At 35.1% G+C, this 19,551-nt stretch overlaps 1 protein-coding gene across 3 annotated transcripts in view; it reads left to right on the top strand.

Moving 5' to 3' along the window:
* Positions 1–19,551, top strand: part of RB1CC1 (RB1 inducible coiled-coil 1) — a 93,223-nt gene that overhangs the window by 58,982 nt on the left and 14,690 nt on the right. For all 3 annotated transcript variants that reach the window (XM_045845041.1, XM_045845040.1, XM_045845042.1), the window contains 6 exons: positions 2,702–2,805; positions 3,219–3,345; positions 3,430–5,330; positions 12,683–12,848; positions 15,501–15,609; positions 15,711–15,954. In XM_045845041.1, the coding sequence (XP_045700997.1) occupies positions 2,702–2,805; positions 3,219–3,345; positions 3,430–5,330; positions 12,683–12,848; positions 15,501–15,609; positions 15,711–15,954 (2,651 nt within the window). The remainder of the gene's footprint in view (positions 1–2,701; positions 2,806–3,218; positions 3,346–3,429; positions 5,331–12,682; positions 12,849–15,500; positions 15,610–15,710; positions 15,955–19,551) is intronic.

Raw genomic sequence — 19,551 nt, 5'->3', positions numbered from 1 at the left:
TGTGTGGTTGTTTTATACTTCCTTATGTTCCAAATCATTGATTTGATTCTCAGCTTCATCCACTCTATTGTTCCTTTTCCTGTAAGTTGCTCTTTATTTCAATCAGTGAATCCTTAGTTTCTTACTGGGTCTTTTTTATTATGCTGCTGAGGTCCTCACAAAGTTCCTTGAGCATCTTTATAACCATCGTTTTGAACTCTGCATCTGATAGATTGCTTATCTCCATTTTGCTTAGCCTTTTTTTAGAGTTTTGATCTGATCTTTTATTTGGGCCATGTTTCTTTGTCTCCTCATTTTGGCATTCTCTCTGTGTTTGTTTCTGTGTATTAGGTAGAGCTGCTTTGACACTGTGTCTTGTTAGTGTGACCTAACACAGTAGGCATACTGTAGGGTCTAGTGACACAGCCTCCCCTCTCACCCAAGCTGGGTACTTGAAGTAGCGCCTTTCGTGTATACTGAGAACACCCTCCTCTTGTAGTTGAGACTTGGTTAGTGTTGGCAGATCAGTGTAAGGGACTTACCCTGGCCAGGTAGCTACAGGGACTGGCTGTGGCCCTGACCACCAGCCTCCACCATCCACGGAGGATCAGCTGTGCAGGGGCAGGGTGTTGGTGTTCTAAGGACTCTATAACTGTCCACTGGGTGCACTGGCCCTGGGGTTTCCATGGTGGTGCAGTCCAAGGTCAGCCCCCACCTGTGTTTTGCCCAGGGCACCCTGCCTGAGCTGTAAAGCAATCTGAGATTGCTGCTACTTGTGCTTGGCTTGGAGATTCCCAGGCAGAACCAGGCTGCGAATCTAATCTGGCTGCCTCTAGGGCTCACTGAAGCCATGCTCTTGTTTGTTTGATAGGATTTAGGAGCCAAGACCAGCCATTTTTATGGAAAAACAACTTGGGTGGGCCTGCAAGTTGGGTGGGACAGAGCCTCTGAGGATCCCCAAGGTGGGTCAGACAGTGTCATCTAGGTTGTTGGAGTCTTAGATATGGCACCAGTTTACCAGCTCTTTTGAGGGAGAGTGTAGCAAAGTGATAATGGCCTCTGCTCGTCCCAATGCCAGATACTTCAGTTTCTCTCCCTGTATACCTCTGGTGCCCTTCCATCTGCCACCCTGGTGCTGGAGCTCAGAAAGAACAAGTCTGAGTAGGTAAGTCCATGTGTGGGTTCTTTAGAGGAATTGACTGGAGCTCCAGAAGTTTCTTCCACCCACTCAGTCCCTGCTGGTTTTTGCAGCCAGAAGTTGTGGGGACTTATGTTCCTGGCACTGGATTCCTGGGCTAGGGTGCCTAGTGTGGGCCTGGGAGTCCTTACTCCTGAAATATCCCTCCTGAATTTTTATCCATGTGGGTCTGGGACCAGCCTGTTCCGTGCCTACGCCTTTCCTACTAGTCTGGATGGATGTGGTTTATTTAATTCTGTAGTTGGCAGGCTTCCATTCAACTCAATTTCTGATGTTTCTGAGTGATGGTTCTATGTTTTAGTTGTAATTTTGATGTAGTAATGTGAAGAGATGAGCCAGCCATGTCTGCTATACTGCCATCTGGACCCAAAGTCTATAGTTTTGATGTAGACTCTTCTTAGCACAGGGGGATGTCTTATTACACTGTTAAGATTGATAGGTATAGATTCTTTTATTTGTATTTTGTCTTTTTCTCCTTTTGCCCCTTTCTTTACCATTTTCTTCTTTTCTTTCCCTCCCTGCTTTTCTTTCCCCCTGTCCTCTCCTATTTTTCTTCCTCTTTTCATTCTTTTACCCATGGACCCCCTTTCTTTTATTTATGTGTTGAAAAAACAGAATAGAGTGGACTTGTCAGGTAGCTTTCGTTGGAACCATGAAAAATAAGTTTGATATATTTTAAACCAGATTCCATAGTCAAAGAAGTTTAGGAAATACTATAGGTTGCTTTGCTTGTTTGTGTTTTCTTAGACATTCAGCTTAGCTTTTAAACAAGTTTCTGTGCTATAGGATTTCTTAGCACTTGAAATATGTATCTAAGAGTGAGTTATATAATAGGGTTCCCACACTTACTTATCTAGGAAACTCTGTTTCAATAAGAGAATCTTAACGTTTCTAAATCCATGTAAAAATTGAAACAAATGCAGTTTATTTTTAAAGATTCATTTCTTGGCCATATAATAAAGAAATAGTAGGGCTTATCATGTGATTTTTTTTTAAAGAAGTTGAAATTAACTAATGATTTGTATTTTTAAAAAATGTAAAGGTCTAGTGAATGGCAAGGAAGTGTTACATGGGGGAAAATGATTTTTACCATTTTAAAACAAGGCATGCTAATAGGTGATAGGAGTAGATATAGGGCTAAGGCTGAAGAGATCCTCATGGTTATTCCATAGGTCAAGGAAAAATTTGAGAATAGTTTATGACTAATGAAATAGATGATTTCTTTAATGTTGACAGAAATGCTAGAATTCCCATAAAAAGACGCAGAAAATAGAAGTGGGCAGGAACAAGTACATCAGTTGACTATCAAGAGCTTGTGTATCCCAGTTATTAAAAACTCAGAAAAATAGTACACCATGTCATTGAATGGTTCTTCATTTTTATTTTACTTTATTCTGTTTGTTAAGTGTGAGTTGATCAGTTGAAATATTTTCATTTATTTGTTTTACTGAATTTGATTATTGTAAAAGAGAATTTATAAATTTATTCCATATATTTTATGGTAAATTATTATTATTTGTACAGACACAGAAACCTCGAAAGTTTGACTGTGAGCTTCCAGATATTTCATTAAAAGATTTACAGTTTCTGCAGTCATTTTGTCCTTCAGAAGTTCAGCCATTCCTCAGGTAAATGTCATTACTATTTTTAACTTTAGATATCACTTTACAGTGTTTTCATTATTCTGGAGCTCTGGAAAGCAGTATTAGCACTCTTAGGAGATACCAGACTAGAACTATTTCATGATAGACTGTCTCTCCTATGGCTGTTTTAAGAAATTTCTGCACAATGTAAAAATGACCAGAAAATAAATTTATGTCTTATATGTAATTATTTTCTAGTAGTGACTCTGATTTTGCTTACTGTGGGAGATTTCTAATTTATCATTTTAGTGATTATATGTTAGGTTTCTTGAGCTATTTTTGGTATTGATTGAAAGAGGATGATAATGTTGTAGTTATTTTGACAGATTAAAATATTTGGTTGTACTTACCTTTTTATTAAGAAATCAGAAATCTAATCTGATTACATTTTGTTTCAGGGTTCCCTTACTTTGTGACTTTGAACCTCTACACCAGCATGTACTTGCTCTACATAATTTGGTAAAAGCAGCACAAAGTTTGGACGAAATGTCACAGACCATTACAGATCTACTGAGTGAACAAAAGGCAAATTAAGTTCTTTCAAATGGTTTATTAGTGTAAAATGTTTATGTTGCTGAAGCTGTATAAGCCTATCTCTTTCTTTTCCAGGCATCCATGAGTCAGACATCCCCACAGTCAGCTTCCTCACCAAGGATAGAAAGTGCAACAGAAATTACAACTACTACCTCACCAAGAACTCCCCCTCCACTCTCTGTGCAGGATCCCTTATGTCCTGCAGTATGTCCCTTAGAAGAATTGTCTCCAGATAGCATTGATGCACATACATTTGATTTTGAAACTATCCCCCATCCAAACATAGAACAGACTATTCACCAAGTTTCATTAGACTTGGATTCATTAGCAGAAAGTCCTGAATCAGATTTTATGTCTGCTGTGAATGAGTTTGTAATAGAAGAAAATTTATCATCTCCTAATCCTATAAGTGATCCACAAAGTCCAGAAATGATGGTGGAATCACTTTATTCATCAGTTATCAATGCAATAGATAGTAGACGTATGCAGGATACAAATATATGTGGTAAGGAGGATTTAGGAGATCATGTTTCTCTAAATGTCCAGTTGGAAAAATGTAGGGTTGTTGCCCAAGACTCCCAGTTCACTATACAAACGATCAAGAAAGACCTCTGCCTCTTCAGAACATATGTACAAAAAGAACAGTGTGACTTCTCAAATTCTTTAAAGTGTACATCAATAGAAATAAGAAACATTATTGAAAAGGTGAAATATTCTGTGGAAGTAACACTAAATGAAAAACATCAAAAAGAACTGCAGTCTTTAAAAAGTGAATATGAAGGCAAACTTGATGCACTAATAAAGGAGAGTGAAGAAAACGAAAACAAAGTTAAAAAGCTTAAAGGAGACTTAGTATGCCTTGAGGAGGTTTTACAAAATAAAGATAATGAATTTTCTTTGGTTAAAAATGAAAAAGAAGCTATCATCTGCCTGCAGAATGAAAAGGACCAGAAGTTGTTAGAGATGGAAAATATAATTCATACTCAGAATTGTGAAATTAAAGAACTCAAAGAGTCACGAGAGATAGCATTAAAAGACTTAAGTAAGCTCCATGTTGAAAATGATGAGAAGATCCAGTTGTTGAGGACAGAACTTCAGAACTTAGAGCAAAGTCACCTAAAGGAATTAGAGGACACTCTGCATGTCAAGCACAAACAGGAGTTCGAGAAAGTTATGACAGACCAGAAAGTTTCTTTGGAGAAATTACAAAATGAAAATCAACAAACAATCAATCAGATTCAAGAGTCTCATGCCACAATTATTCAGGAAAAAGAACAACAGCTACAGGAGTTAAAACTCAAGGTGTCTGATTTGTCAGACATGAGATGTAAGTTAGAGGTTGAACTTGCATTGAAGGAAGCAGAAACTGATGAAATAAAAATTTTGCTAGAAGAAAGCAGAGCCCAGCAGAATGAGACCTTAAAATCTCTCCTTGAACAAGAAACAGAAAACTTGAGAACAGAGATAAGTAAACTAAACCAAAAGATTCAGGATAATAATGAAAATTATCAGGTAGGCCTAGCAGAGCTAAGAACTTTAATGACAATTGAAAAAGATCAGTGTATTTCAGAGTTAATTAGTAAACATGAAGAAGAATCTAATATGCTTAAAGCTGAATTAAACCAAGTAACATCATTGTATCGCCAAGCATTTGAAATAGAAAAATACCTGAAAGAAGAAATAGTTGAATTGCAGAGTAAATTGGACTCAGCATTGAGTGCTCTTGAAAAACAAAAAGATGAAGAAATCACCCAACAAGAAGAGAGATATGAAGCTATCATCCAGAAACTTGAGAAAGACAAAGAGAAATTAGTCATGAACCAGGAACAAGAGAGAGAAGAATTAATTCAGAAGCTTAATTGTGAAAAAGAAAAAGCTATTCAGAATGCCCTAAAAGAATTTAAATTGGAGAGAGAAACTGTTGAAAAAGAGTTATTAGAAAAAGTTAAACATCTTGAGAATCACATAGCAAAAAGGTAAGAATTAACCTTTAAGTCTGTGATTATAAATTTAAAATATAGGTAATTCAAATCAGTTTCCTGTTTAATCGCATTACCTTGATTTACTCTCATATCTTAGGTAAATGTAACAATTGAGCTATAAAAAAAACTTGTACGTTTTAAATAGTTAATGTTTTTTGTAAACATTTTGAAAGTAACAGACTGCACAGATTTATTAGTGGATTTTAAAAATGGATTAGAGTTTTGGATTTCTAGGGAAATGAGTTTTTGAAAAATTCAAATGTTTTCAAGAGCTTCTTTTTCCTCTTTTTAATTGATCAGTTTTCTTCTTTGGTTTATTTGAAGGTTTTTTCCTAAATTATTCAATCAAAAATTACTTACTTTTTCTCTTTTTAAATTGTGTATGTATGTATAAAAAGTTAACAGTTTCCCCTGAGCAGTGTTTAGTAAATGTTAAATTTGAAATTGGGGCTGTGTATAGTTTCATTATTGTGACTTTCTTGATATTAAAGTTTCAGTGATTTCCTTGTTTTTTCAGATGATACTATTTTTTTAATTCCATGTTTTGTACAGTGGTGGGATTTTTGCAGTTTTATTATTGTTACTGACTGATATCATTTGTTATTAGAGAAAATGGTCTTTAGTTTTTCTATTCTTTAAAATTTTTTGAGGTGTTTTGTGGCTAATAAAAGCTTTTTAGAACATTAGCAATTAGTTCTATTATTCTTCCAAGTGAATATATTTATATTTATATGTGTTTTATATATTTTAACATCTGTTTCTTGCCTTAACACTTTTACACAGTCTCTTGTGATTGACTCTCTGCTGTGTAATATTCGTATATTGGTGTACAGTTAACCTCTTCTGTTTTGAAAACAGAAACTCTTCGTGTATTCTGGGGAAATTAAAGGGTTTAATATGGGAATTAGGGGTTGCACAAATGTTTATAGAACTGGGGCAGGTAAGGTCAAAGTAGTTACTATGGAAGGCCAGAAGAACTCTAAGTGAAATGTAGGAAAACAGACACTAAGCACCCACCAAAGCTCATAGTTTCTATGGCTCACTGGGAAGCTGCTGCAACATTCAAGAATCTCTTCAAGCCCCAATGATGTGGCTCCATCTGCAGCACAAAGTGGTAGGAAGCTACTGTGAAACTGCATCTGGATACACCACCTGTATCTACCTGGAGAGTTAATCCTGGGCTGCACTTCTTTTCAAACCTTGTATTTGTTCTTTTCATTGGTGAACTTGAAGTTATAAAGGGGTTTCTGGAAAATATAGAATCTGCATTACATTGCAGATCAGATTCTAGAAAAGGGATGAGAGCAATGGCAAGCTGACAACAGTCTAGCCCTGTACACCTCATTTCAAACTCAATAATCTTACATATCTCTTTTACTCATATTGAACTATCAAATAAAGGCATTTACAATGTCATGTTTCTGTCAAATGTGATTCAGCTTATATCCTTCATATCTCCTTAGATATCCTAACCCTTTCTTCCAAAGGTGAGACTTAAACTTAATGTCATTCTAGCCATCCTAGAGTGAACATATTAATGTTCATTAATTTTTCTACACAGATACAATCTCTGTTTGATATTCTGTAAGTTAAATGTTAAAGTATAGGGTTAACTAGCATTGTCGCAACACATGTACTAAGAGAGAGAAGAAAAAAGATGAAAACTTGATTAATATATACAGGCTTTATATATCTCTGTATATATTTATATATGTATTTATATATTGAGAGAGAGACACATATATATATATATATATTCTTTATTTCTGTATTTAGCCTTGTAACTCTGGAACACAGGTGGCAAGCAAAAGGCCTGCGGGCCAAATCCGACCCTCCACCTTGTTTTAGCCAGCCCAGCACCTTGTTTCTACCTGATGGCAGGGCTGAGCTTTCACAAAACTGTTAAGGAGTAGTTACATTTATACAGTCCTAAAATCACATTCGACCCTTTGAAGGCAACCGCGAGGCTGATGTGGTCCCCGGTGAAAATTAGTTTGGCACCTCCACTCTTGAAGGTATTTACAGCTTCCTTTTATTACCCACTCCACTTTTTTACCTTAGACATCACCTCAGCTGATTTTACTTCTTAATCCGAAGAGACTTGTCATTAATGGTCCTTCCTATAATACAGTACTGTAGTTTTTCATTTGACCCTTTATCATTGGACACGGCAGTGCCAAGAGACACCCTGTAAAAGCCCCTGACTTCCAGTAATGTTCTTCCCTGCCCTTGTGTAGGAAAAACTGTTTCCCACTGATAATTTGAGTTCGGTTATATCAATACAGCCTTCTTTGAGTGTTGGTTCAGTGACATGAGGAACCCTAATTAGCCAAGTGGTAGTTTAAGCTTCCAGTTCAGTAGGACTCTGGTTGTATCTCCTGGTAAATAAATTTTTTGTGGGTTAGGGGCATGTGGGGGTCATAACTATTCTGTAAATCAGCATGACCCAAATTTGTAGGGAGAAGAAGCAAAATTTGTGCTAATGGCTCTAGGAGTAATAGAGTGGCTATTCCAATTTTTATCTTCCAATTTCTGTCCTCAGTTCTGCAACCCATGTATTCTAATCTATAAGTTAGTCTCACAGAGTAGTGTCTGGTTCAGAGCATGTACTGCATTCATTAGCTATCGAAATGTCACCCATCTCGTACTGTAACGGTTTTCAATAAATTGATCCACAATTGTATCAGACTAGCTGCTTTAGAGATTGGCGTATGTGGTGAGATCTGACTCTCTTTGGGCATGAGGCCATGGCTATACATGTTTTTCTGTAAAATAAAATCCCTTCCTCAGAAGCAGTTCTAGTGGAATACCATAACAATAAATTAAACCTTTGTAAGTTCAGGAGTAGTGTTTATTGCAGAAACATTGTAGTCATGGAAGGTTAATTTATATAGAGAATATTAAACTATTTTTGTGAGAACAGATTACTGTTCCTTTCATGATGGAAGTGATCAAGGGTCACCAAGTGATTGGTCTCCTGAAAGAGTTCTTCAGAACTGGGTTCTCACTTTCTGCATGTCATTAGCATTTTCAATAGGACTGGTGTGGCTAAAGAATTTGATACCCAGAGAATGTTGAACTTACCCATCTGATTATTATGAGGTTTCTCGCAGTTGGACATAATGTACTCAGAGGAGTTCTGTATTCTCATACTTTGTGCCTCCTTTAAGATGTTCATCCATATTTCTCCTCTGCAAACCTCCTTGTCACCAGATTTCAATCTAGTTTCTTCCAACTCACTCACTATCCAGTCCAGTCTTTGGCCGGTATCCATGAGTCACTGAAGTGTGATAGCCCTGGCCATTTCTCCAAGGTAACATCAAGGACACTGCTTGACTTGTTGCTACCAGGAAGATTTCCTTTCAGTACTGTTCTTCAGAATAACGCCTCAGTAGGGCTCTAGTACTTAAACTGTGCTTTTGAATAATGTCAGTTTATTATGTAGGATTATCAGGAAACCAGGTCTTCCAGTATTTTTCCCCTCGTATAGAATGCCCTACTTGTGATGGAGAGAAAAGAAGCAATATAGCAGGAGTAAGAGCCTTGGGAACCTGAACCTCTTGAACCTTATACCATCAGGACATCTTTGAGCTCCATCCTATGTGTGCCACACCTACTTGTCGGTGGAATACTGCTATGTACATTAAATTTGGTGGGTTAATAGGTTAGATAATATCTTCTTTATGATGGGCAACTCAGATAACATCTGATAACTTGGGAGACCATGGTCAGTCTTTCAATATCTGTACAGTCCCACTAGCAAGCCATTTTACCAGACAAAAATAGCTACCAGCTTCAAAAATCCTAAGGGCCTCAACTGATTTTCCTGTAGGACTTGCTAAAAGCTCCATTGGTGTCCGTTTTTGCTGCAGACACATGTGGCATCTACTGGGAAACATGGCTTAAGTGGCAGAGCAGCTTGCATGTCTGTGTGGACCTGTTGCAAGAGTGTCTCTTGTGGGCTTCATACAGAATAGGCAGCCCTAAAAATTACTTGGTAATTAACTGAGTCATAGCAGCCTACCCAAATGTACTATATATTGTGTCCAAAATTCAGAGATGCTGATGTAGCAACAGTTTGTCCCTTCACCTTACAGGGGACATCTCACATGGCCAGATCATTGGATACTTAAAAATTTTTTCTGTGGTGACAAGTTCCTGACTATTCATGGGCTTTATTGCTCACTCTCTGGTACTTTTTTTTTTTTTCCCCCTTTTTGCCAGTGTAGCTATATTGGAATACAGAGATGCTTGTTCCTTTACCAGTTGCCTGTGACTGCTTTTGGCAGAGTTGAGTAGTTGTGACAGAGATCATCTGGCTAACATTTTTGCTAATTACCTGTCCGCCTTTACTCCCTTCCCCAAAATGTTTGTCAACCCCTGGTTTGTACCAATATGCATAGACAGGGAAGAAATCACTAAATCAGTAGCTACGTGTCAGGTAGTAGTGACCTTGTTAAGGGGTAATTGTTCTAGTTACCCCCACAGTTACGTGGATCAAATCACATTGGTATAGAGAATGGTGGCAAATTTTCTGTACAAGGCCACATTGTAAATATGTTAGGCTCTGTGGGCCACACGGTCTTTGAGCTAACTCAGCTTTACTGTTGTAACCAGAGAGGAGTGAGACAATACAAATGGGTATGTCTGTATTCCAGCAAAACTTTAATTACACAAATAGGTGGTAACAGGCTGGATCTGGTCTGTAGTCCTTTGATGCCTACCTGTGGTCTAGAGTATCTCACCTTGGCATCTTATTTTTGTTTAATGTTGGCCATTGGGTCCAGGTTTCAGGCAATTAACCTTATAAGCAATTAAAGCTGACATTGAAACTAGAACCTGTGGTCACTACATTCATACAAATAATTTTGGCTTGTTTTAGCATTTCGTTTGTTCTTCCTGGTCTAATTCACATTGGATCTATTTCCATAAATCCTATATTTCTTCCAAAATAAGTGAAAAATCTTGGAGTTGCAATTCCTTTTTTTTTTTCTTTTTAACTTTCCTTGGAACCCGTGCTACATTTGAATGTAGCAAGGTCTCTGGGAATATTGAAAAAGTTGGAGAGGTTATTGAGAAGGATCAACTTGTTGAGAAGGGAACATCAGGTATGGTGACACTGATCTCAAATAAGGGAGAAGAGACTACCACTGGTAAGGCAGACTTGGTGGGAGTTGGAGTGACAAGTGGGGCATCTCCAAAACCTGGCTTTCAGTCATTTGACATCAGACAACTACAGTTGTCATCTCTTCTGCTGTGGAATGCCCTAGTCTACCAAAGTTTCATTTTGTACTGGTGGTGAGGTGTACTGCCTTCAGATCAAAGCAGATCAGAGAACTCAAGATTCTTGTCGTTAGGGGATTTTTCCCACCTAGGAATGTATTTGTATCTATCTGGATTGAGCTTAGAAAACAGAACCTCTTTTAAACATTTCCAGATAAAGGGTTTAATATGAAATTTGGGAGAGCTGGGTAGTGGAAGTGAAGGGTAAGGGAGTCAAAGTCTTAATGAGTGGGTAGTTTTAAAGTAATCTGAAACACCGAAGTTGGTGGCTAATTAGGAAACTGCACTAATTTTTAGAAAACTTCTTCCAATTGTCTCCTGAGATACCAATGGAGGTAGGTTATTCAGAAACCCCTTATGATTCTTAAGTTGCCCACATGTCTGAGCATAAGCCATCTCTGGATACTGATAAACAAATCCTTTTTCTTTAGCACTTCGGATTTTGCGTGGGTATCTTTTGTTGACAAACTTGAGTCCCCCCCAGAATTTACTGGAAAGAGGATTCTGGATAATGTAGTTCTCAGTTTCTCTTCCATGCAGAGGAAACAACACTTCCTCCACGATTCAAGTTTTGAAAGGGCAAAAAATCCATTAGGAAAGTGAGAAGATACGAATAGACAAATCAAAGAGGAAATACAAATAGCCTGTATGTGAATAGCTGATCGGTCTACTTGAGATGAAGAAAATGCAAAATTAAAATAACTTTCCTATATAATTGGGAAAAATTATATCAACAGTATAACATCATTTTTGAGAATTTAAAGGAAAGGACTTTCTTATGTATACCTGTGTACAAAGAAGAGCAGAATATATGTATGTGGTTTCCATATATCTGGAAATCTGCCTACTTCACTGTTCATAGTCATGCTTCCAAGGAGTTGTGGATGTGGATCTGGGGGAATATAGGAAAATTTAAATGTTTTAAAATATGGTTCTCAAAACAAGAGTTTTAAAAACCAATGACAAACAGTAAGTGTGTACTAGGTCCAAATCTAATATAGTCAGTGATAGAAGAAAGTTCAAGCATCAAGACAATCTAGTTTGTATCCAATGCAGATTTTCTAGTTACTAGAAATATAGGATATAATGGATCCTTTTGCTATACACACAATTTATGAATGGTGGCAATAGTATCAACCAGAGATTCCTTATTTCAAGTTCTATGTATAATAGTATGGAAGTTTCCAACTGATAACAAATGTATCAGCTTTTTTGAGTTCTAATTTCTAGGCCTGTTAATACATGCAAAGGCAGGAATATGTAATTTTCTCCTGTTTTGGAGGGAGTGCTAGGGAACCTTTACTGATAAAGTGTCATTTAAATTTAAGTAAATGTACATTTAAAACAATCAGTTAACTTAGTTGCTCAAATAATTTGGGAATATTTTACGAGAATATACTAGAGGAGTAACCTCTTTCTTTGATGGGATTAATCATCCACTTGGACAAACATTTTATGACATAAAGAATTATATGGTTGAAAGTAGGTAAGATTAACTTCTATACCAGAACTTAAAATAATAATTAACTTGTGTTAGTGGTTTTCTCTTTGCCTTGTCCTCTTTCCTGGGGTTAGCAAGTTTTGGGGGAAATGAATATGAATTCAGGAATATGTAGATTTGCTGTGTGTGAACATTTAAGTTCAGCTTTAGTGTATGTTATTAGCTAACAAAATGAAGCAAAACATTTTCTTTTTTTCACCTCTCAGTTGTCATGTATATTGCAGTTGTAGGAATAGTAAAATTGAAATTTGAGGTTGAGCTCTGGAGAGGTGTATTATTTTTATATTAAAAACATTACTATTTTCTAGTAGAAGCAGATATAATTATTCAACCATGTTGGTGTTGGAGAATATGTAATCTTTTAAACTTTAATCTTGTATTTGTTTCCCTTACCTTGGTAGATAAAAAGAGAGGGTTCGTATGTCTTTAACACTAGTTAACTCTACTCTTAGGTTTAAGAAAGATCTATAGTCTTTCTGATGTCAACTAGTTATGGTGTTTGCTCTATATTGGATTACATCTGCAATTTTGAAAAAATAAATTTAATGCTCTAACTTTCAAGTTCTGCCATTGAGTCTGCCAGAGAAGATTCTTCAAGTCTAGTTGCTGAACTTCAAGAAAAGCTTCAGGAAGAAAAAGCTAAGTTTTTAGAACAACTTGAAGAACAAGAGAAAAGAAAGAATGAAGAAATGCAAAATGTTCGAACATCTTTGATTGCTGAACAACAGGTATGTTCTCCTGCCCCCTTTTCATTATTTTAGGCTAAAGAAGGTAAATATAAATTAAGAAATATAATTTCTTTGTGCAGCTGGTGATGTGTTATATCTTAGATGTGATTTCCCTATATTGATCCTGTTAATATTTATTAAATATCTTCTTTATGATAAAAAGTATTTTTTAAAGGTCTTTATGTGACATGGTCAGGTGCTTCAAAATGAAATATCCCTAGATTAGAAATTAGGAAATGTGAATTAATATTTAGTTTCTTGTTTACCTATGTGATCTTAGATATATCTTTTAATTTCTTTGAGACTCAGTTGTTTTGCAAAATGAAAGTGTTTATACTAATATGATAAGTTCTAAAATTTTATTCTAAGTTACATGCTGATCAGTACAGATATTTTGTACTTCTTACAGTTTTTATCCATGATAGGCTAGTGGTAGATCACAATTGAATAATATTGAGTGTTGCTGATTCAGTTATTAATATTGATCAATGGTGAATCGTAAAGCTTGTGAAGTAAGCAGGGGCCAGACCATTGAGGACTATAGGGAGTCTTGTTAGGGAGCTTGTACTTAGTTCACTTAAGATACTTAGAGGAATGACACAACTGGATTATAGTCAATCAAAATTATGCCCTTGAATGTGAAAAAAGAGTAGGGGACTGCAACACACAGGCATGTGTAGGAGCAGTTAGTTTGTTGCTGTAATTCGAGCCAGGGATAACACTGACATACCTTTTTTTTTTTTTTTAAGATTTTTTATGTATTTATTTTTAGAGAGGGAAGGGTGGGGGAGAGAGAGAGAGAGGGAGAGAGGAAGAGAGGAAGAGAGAGAGAAACATCAATGTGAGGCTGCTGGGGGTCATGGCCTGCAACCCAGGCATGTACCCTGACTGGGAATTGAACCTGCAACACTTTGGTTCACAGCCCTCGCTCAATCCACTGAGCTATGCCAGCCAGGGCTTTTTTATCTAAGAAATACTTTTCTGAAACTGATTCACATGTTATAGTTGACATACACATTTAATATAATGTGTTATTTTTCTTTTCTTAAAATGGTAATTTTAAATTGTCTTTTTAGAGCTAAAAAATGTCTATTGGAGTAGAAAGAAAATGCAGTTCAAAACTCTTAAGAACTTTCCATTTTAAGGATTGAGGAAAGAAAGAAGAGCCTGAAACAGGGGAATAAGAAAAAGTAACCAGAACCAAGAAGAGACTGGTTTCATGAAGCCAATAAAATTAACTATTCAGGGATGGGGAGTAGCCAGCAGTTTTAAGTAAGAATTATTGATAACAAGAGGTCATTACTAATGTCTCAGTTTTTTTAAAAAAACTAACTTGGTACATAAAATAGATCTTTTTCACTCTCTTCACTTCTTTCTCTCTGCCCCATTTGTGAACACATAGGCAATTTCAGATTTATAAAATTAAGCTGGGTATGAATTAGCTGACTGAAACAATAAATATAAAATTATCAGCTAATTTAAATTTAGATCTTTTCACCTTAAGGTCTCTTTTAGTATTTGTGAAATGAAATTAGGAGAGATGACTTCTAAAGTATCCTCCAATTTCAAATAGGATATTAAGTGGTGGTAATTTGATTTGTAACTAGTTTATATGAGTGACTTGAGCTGAGTTAGTTTCTATCTTAACTGGCCCATGTTTTTCATATGCTTATTATAAATTATGTTAACTTTTCTAAAAATCTACCCTATATTATAGAAACAGCAATGACTAATATACTATTATAAATGTTTATTAATTTTCTATACATAAATAATAATAATATGTAGAACTGGCTTAATATAAACATACATATTCATAAATATTCTTTTGAGGGATCTTCCTGGATGCTTTCTGACTAGAAATGATATTTAACTCAATGCTTAATGAATTCACTAATTTTGATCTAAAAATGCCATGTTCTTATTAAATCTCACTTTTTCCAACATTATTGGCATTTATTCATTGGTGGAAGGATCATGACTCTTAATTTTGGAAATAGAAATGGTTGGTAGATGGTTAGATATGATTTAGATCATTTCATTATTCATCTGTTCTTAAGTTTCAGGATCTTAATAGAGATCTTACACATGAAATTTTTGACAGTTCATTCATCTTTATAAAATAAACTGCAATTAGGTAGGCAGTTCAGTTGGATATATGAGCTTTATAGTAAGAAAGTTTTCCTAAAAGTTGAATAACAACACTAGTCATTATAAAGCAGAGGTGCAATGGCCATTAAAATATCCAGATGAGAGATGGAGATGGGATAAAGTCATTCTGAAATGTTATTTTGGCAATCAAGATTTAGCAAAAACAGGAAAATTCCAGAGGCAGGAATATTAATAAAAAAAAAATAGGTAGGCTATATAATAGCACTTGTTTATTGATCATTTTATTTCTTTTCCTCAAATTATGTTTTTCTTTTGACAATAAATATGTAGACAATAATATCTTAATATGGAACCAGGGAAATACAATCACATTGTATTTACCACAGTATAGCATTTTTATTTAAAAATAAAGACCATTAGTAAATTGTACTTTATTCACATATAAATGTACCATGTAAATATTTGCAGGTTTATTTTTTTTTTAGCCCTAGTTGCTATGTGCATGCTGATAACTTACATACTTATCATTCTGTGTTCCAGACCAATTTTAACACTGTTCTAACAAGAGAGAAAATGAGAAAAGAAAATATAATTAATGATCTGAGTGATAAGTTGAAAAGTACAATGCAACAGCAAGAGCGAGATAAAGGTTAGTACTGTTTTGTAATATGATACATTTAATTTCTTTTTTAAATTAACAGTTATTTGAAATGTTTTGTAATTATTATTTCAACTTGGGGTACCCTTCAGATTTGATAGAGTCACTATCTGAAGATAGAGCTCGCTTGCTTGAAGAAAAGAAACAACTTGAAGAAGAACTCAGTAAGTTGCGTGGTAGCAGTTTCGTTCCTTCACCATATGTACCTACAGCTCCAGAACTTCTTGATGAAGCTTGTGCACCTGAACTCCCAGGTGAAACAGAGAGATCAGCCATGGAAACACCAGATGAAGGAAGAGTGGACTCAGCAATGGAGACAAGCATGATGTCTGTACAGTAAGTGAATCTTTCTTCAACTTTGTAAGTTACAGGCTTTTAAACCAGTAGTGTGCTTCTGAAGATATGAAATCTATTTAGCACTACTGGTTGTCCATAGCCCATATATCTAAAAGTTTTGCCACTTTATTTCTTTAAGCTATAAATATGACAGATATTTTAATGTTACTGATTGTGTGTCTTATGAATCACCCTGGCATGTTTTCATAGGCTGCCAGGTAAAGTATCACTATAGAAGTATGAAGCTATTCTTACTTACAGGGAGGGTTTAAACTTTGAGCTCTATAACCTTGGGGGGAAAAGGCATTATTATAATGGTGAATATATTCATTTTGATAAGGGTATGTTGAATGGAGGAAGGCAGAGTGGTGTTTTGAAAAGTAAAGATATAAGTAGGTTTCTGTTTAGTTCAAAAGAAGGAAGTAGACACTGGTTAACTTGAGACCTGGAGAGGTATGAGGCTTAAGAATATACGTGAAAAAATACAACAAATAAATGTATTTTAAAAATGCAAAGCATTAAACATATGAAGAGACCATGGCATTAGAAAACAAATGCCATGAATAAGTTCAAATGTACATGAAAAAGTAAACCAACATATGTACAAAACCTTTCAGGGAAAAAAAAGCATCCAACTGCATTCTATGTATAAGAAAAGCATATAACTAAAAATTATACAGAACATTTAATATAATGTGATTGACAAAGATATATAAGGCAAGTAACAAAAAATGTACATAAGCCACCTAACACTAAAGGTTTTAAAAAGGTGAATAGGAACTTTTATATAAAGAGGACAAAGTTCACTACAAGCAATTAATTGTTCATTTATAGGTACTTTAAAATGTGATAGTCAAAAGTGGAATAAAACTAAAATGAGAACTTTGTAGTGCCACAGTTAGGATAGCACACTTTTTCATCTCAGGAAACAATTAAGTAAAACATAAATAATATAAAAACATAAAAAACATAAAGGTAAAAGCAGTTAATTCAGTTTGTTTGTTAGATTCCATGTGCGAGTGAAATCATGCAGTATTTGTCTTTCTCTGACTGTCTTATTTCACTTAGCATGATGTTCTCCAAGTCCATCGATACTGTTGCAAAGGGTAAAATTTTCTTTTTTGCGGCTGAGTAGAATTCCATTGTATGAATGTCCCATAGTTGTCCATAGCCCATATACTTAAAAGCTGTGCTACTTTAATTCTTTAAACTATAAATATGACAAATATTAAAAACTGTACTGACATGAAAAACAGAGATAGACTCATAGATGGAGGACATATGACAGCTAGTGGTGGGGGGAGGTGAGTGGGTGGAGCGATTGAGCAAAAAGGGAAAAAAGACTCATGGACATGGACAACAGTGTGGTAATTGCTGGTGGGGGGGAAGGTGTATAATATATAAGGGGACTAAATGGTAATGTAAAAATATAATAAAAAGTATATAAAAATAAAATAGAAAAAGAAAAACAGTTAAAAAAATTAACTACATATCGAATCAAAAAAGAAAGCCCCGAAGTTCTAAATATTGATAGAATTCAGGCTACCAAATGTAAGCAATAATAATAAAAGTTAATAACAAAATTTGCATTTCTCTGGTGATTAGTGATATTGACCATATTTTCAAATGTCTGTTGGCTATGTTTATGTCCTTTTTGGAGAAATGTCCATTCAGGTCTTCTACCCAGTTTTTATTGTTCATTTTGTTGGTGTTATTCACCTCACACCTGTCATTAATAAAACAAGTTGTTGCAACAAGCGTTGTTGGTGGGATTGCAAATTGGTGCAGCCACTGTGAAAAACTGTATGGAGGTTCCTCAAAAAATAAAAAATAGAACTACCATAGGGCTCAGCTATTTTACTTCTGGGTATTCTAAGAACTCCAAAACACTATTTTGAAAAGATATGTCCACTCCTTTGTTCATTGCAGCATTATTTATAATACTAAAGATACAGAAGCAGCCTACATGCCCATCATTAGATGATTGGGTAAAGAAAATCTGGTGTATATATATACAATGGAACATAAACTCAGCCATTAAAAAGAATTAAATCTTAACCATTTGGTTCAAGATGGATGGACTTAGAGGGTGTTATGGTAAGTGAAATAAGTCAGGCAGAGAAGGACAAATACCGTGTGATTTTACTTACATGTGGAAATCTAAAGAACAAAATAAGTGAACAAAAAAACAGAAACAGACTCATGGATATGGAAAACAAACTCATGGTTGCCAGATGGGAGGGAATTTGTGGGGTGAAAAGGGTAGAGGGATTAAGAAGTACAATTTGGTAGTTAATAAACAGTCATTGAATATAAAGTACAACATAGAGAATATAGTCAATAATACTGTAATAACTACATATGTATGATACAATGTGGTTACTACATTTATTGGGGCATGAGGTCACATTATAAATTATTTAAATAATGTCTAACCCCAAGTTGTATACCTGAAACTAATAGAAAATAATGTCAATGGTAATTGAAAATAAAAAATAAAAGAAGTTAGTAACAAAAACAGGAGTTTATACATCAGGAAGTTTGTATAGCTGTATATTCGCATGCATACATAGGCATTGATAGGAAAGTGGAAACTAGAGTTACTCAAGACTAAACAAGTGTATCAAAATGATGATATAGCCTTGTCTGCTGTGGCTCAGTGGATTGAATGCAGCCTGTGAACCAAAAGGTTGACAGTTCCATTCCTGGTCAGGGAACATGCCTGGATTGTGGGACAGGTCCCCAGTTGGGGGTCTCCCAGTTGGGGATGAGAGGCAACCAATTGATGTTTCTCATATCATTGTTTCTCTCCTTTTTCTCCCTCCTCCTCTCTCTAAAATAATTTTTTTTAAATCTTTTTAAAAAATGACAGATATAATGAAGGTGGTACACTGGGAGAACAAGTACATTTATTTCTAAAAAATGGAATTAAAAGTAAATGAGCTATGGTAAACAAAATATGATTAAGTAAAAAAGTACTGGTAAGTTTATAAAATGAGTAGGATTATAACCACAAGTATTGTTTTAAAAACTATAAAGAATAAGATATTCTTATTTAATCTCACTTGTGAATTAGATGTGGAAAGTCCTAAAGACAATTTTAGCATATTTAATAACAATGGAATATGAAAATGATGTATTCAACGTGACTCAGAGGAGTATTTTAGGAATACAATAATAATAGTTCAACATCAGAATTCTCTCAGTGTAACTATATTCACTGATCACATGAGAAGGTTTATATGGTCATCTTAGTAAACATAAAAGTGGCAATTGATAAATATCTGCCCATTAAGTAAAAATAACATTTTAAAGAAAACCTTGGCAAACTAGGAATAGAGGGGAACTTTCTTAATTTGAGAGACTACATGTAACAGAGACATTTACAGCAAACATATTTAATGTTGAAATATTTAGAAGCATTTTTCATAATTTAGGAAGAATGCACAAATGCTGTCACTATTACTGTTCAGCAAGACAATAAATAAACAATAAAAACTGGCAAATATACAACCTTCCAAGACTGAATTATGAAGAAAGTGCAAACAAACCAATTACTAGTAAGGAGATTGAATCAGTAATCAAAAACTTCCCAGC

This window comes from Phyllostomus hastatus, unplaced genomic scaffold (genome assembly GCF_019186645.2).
Source record: "Phyllostomus hastatus isolate PE091 unplaced genomic scaffold, TTU_PhHast_1.1 phas_contig_449, whole genome shotgun sequence".
In the NCBI taxonomy this organism is placed as follows: domain Eukaryota; kingdom Metazoa; phylum Chordata; class Mammalia; order Chiroptera; family Phyllostomidae; genus Phyllostomus; species Phyllostomus hastatus.
Note: the sequence above shows the minus strand (reverse complement) of the source record. Positions and strands in the feature narration are given on the sequence as shown.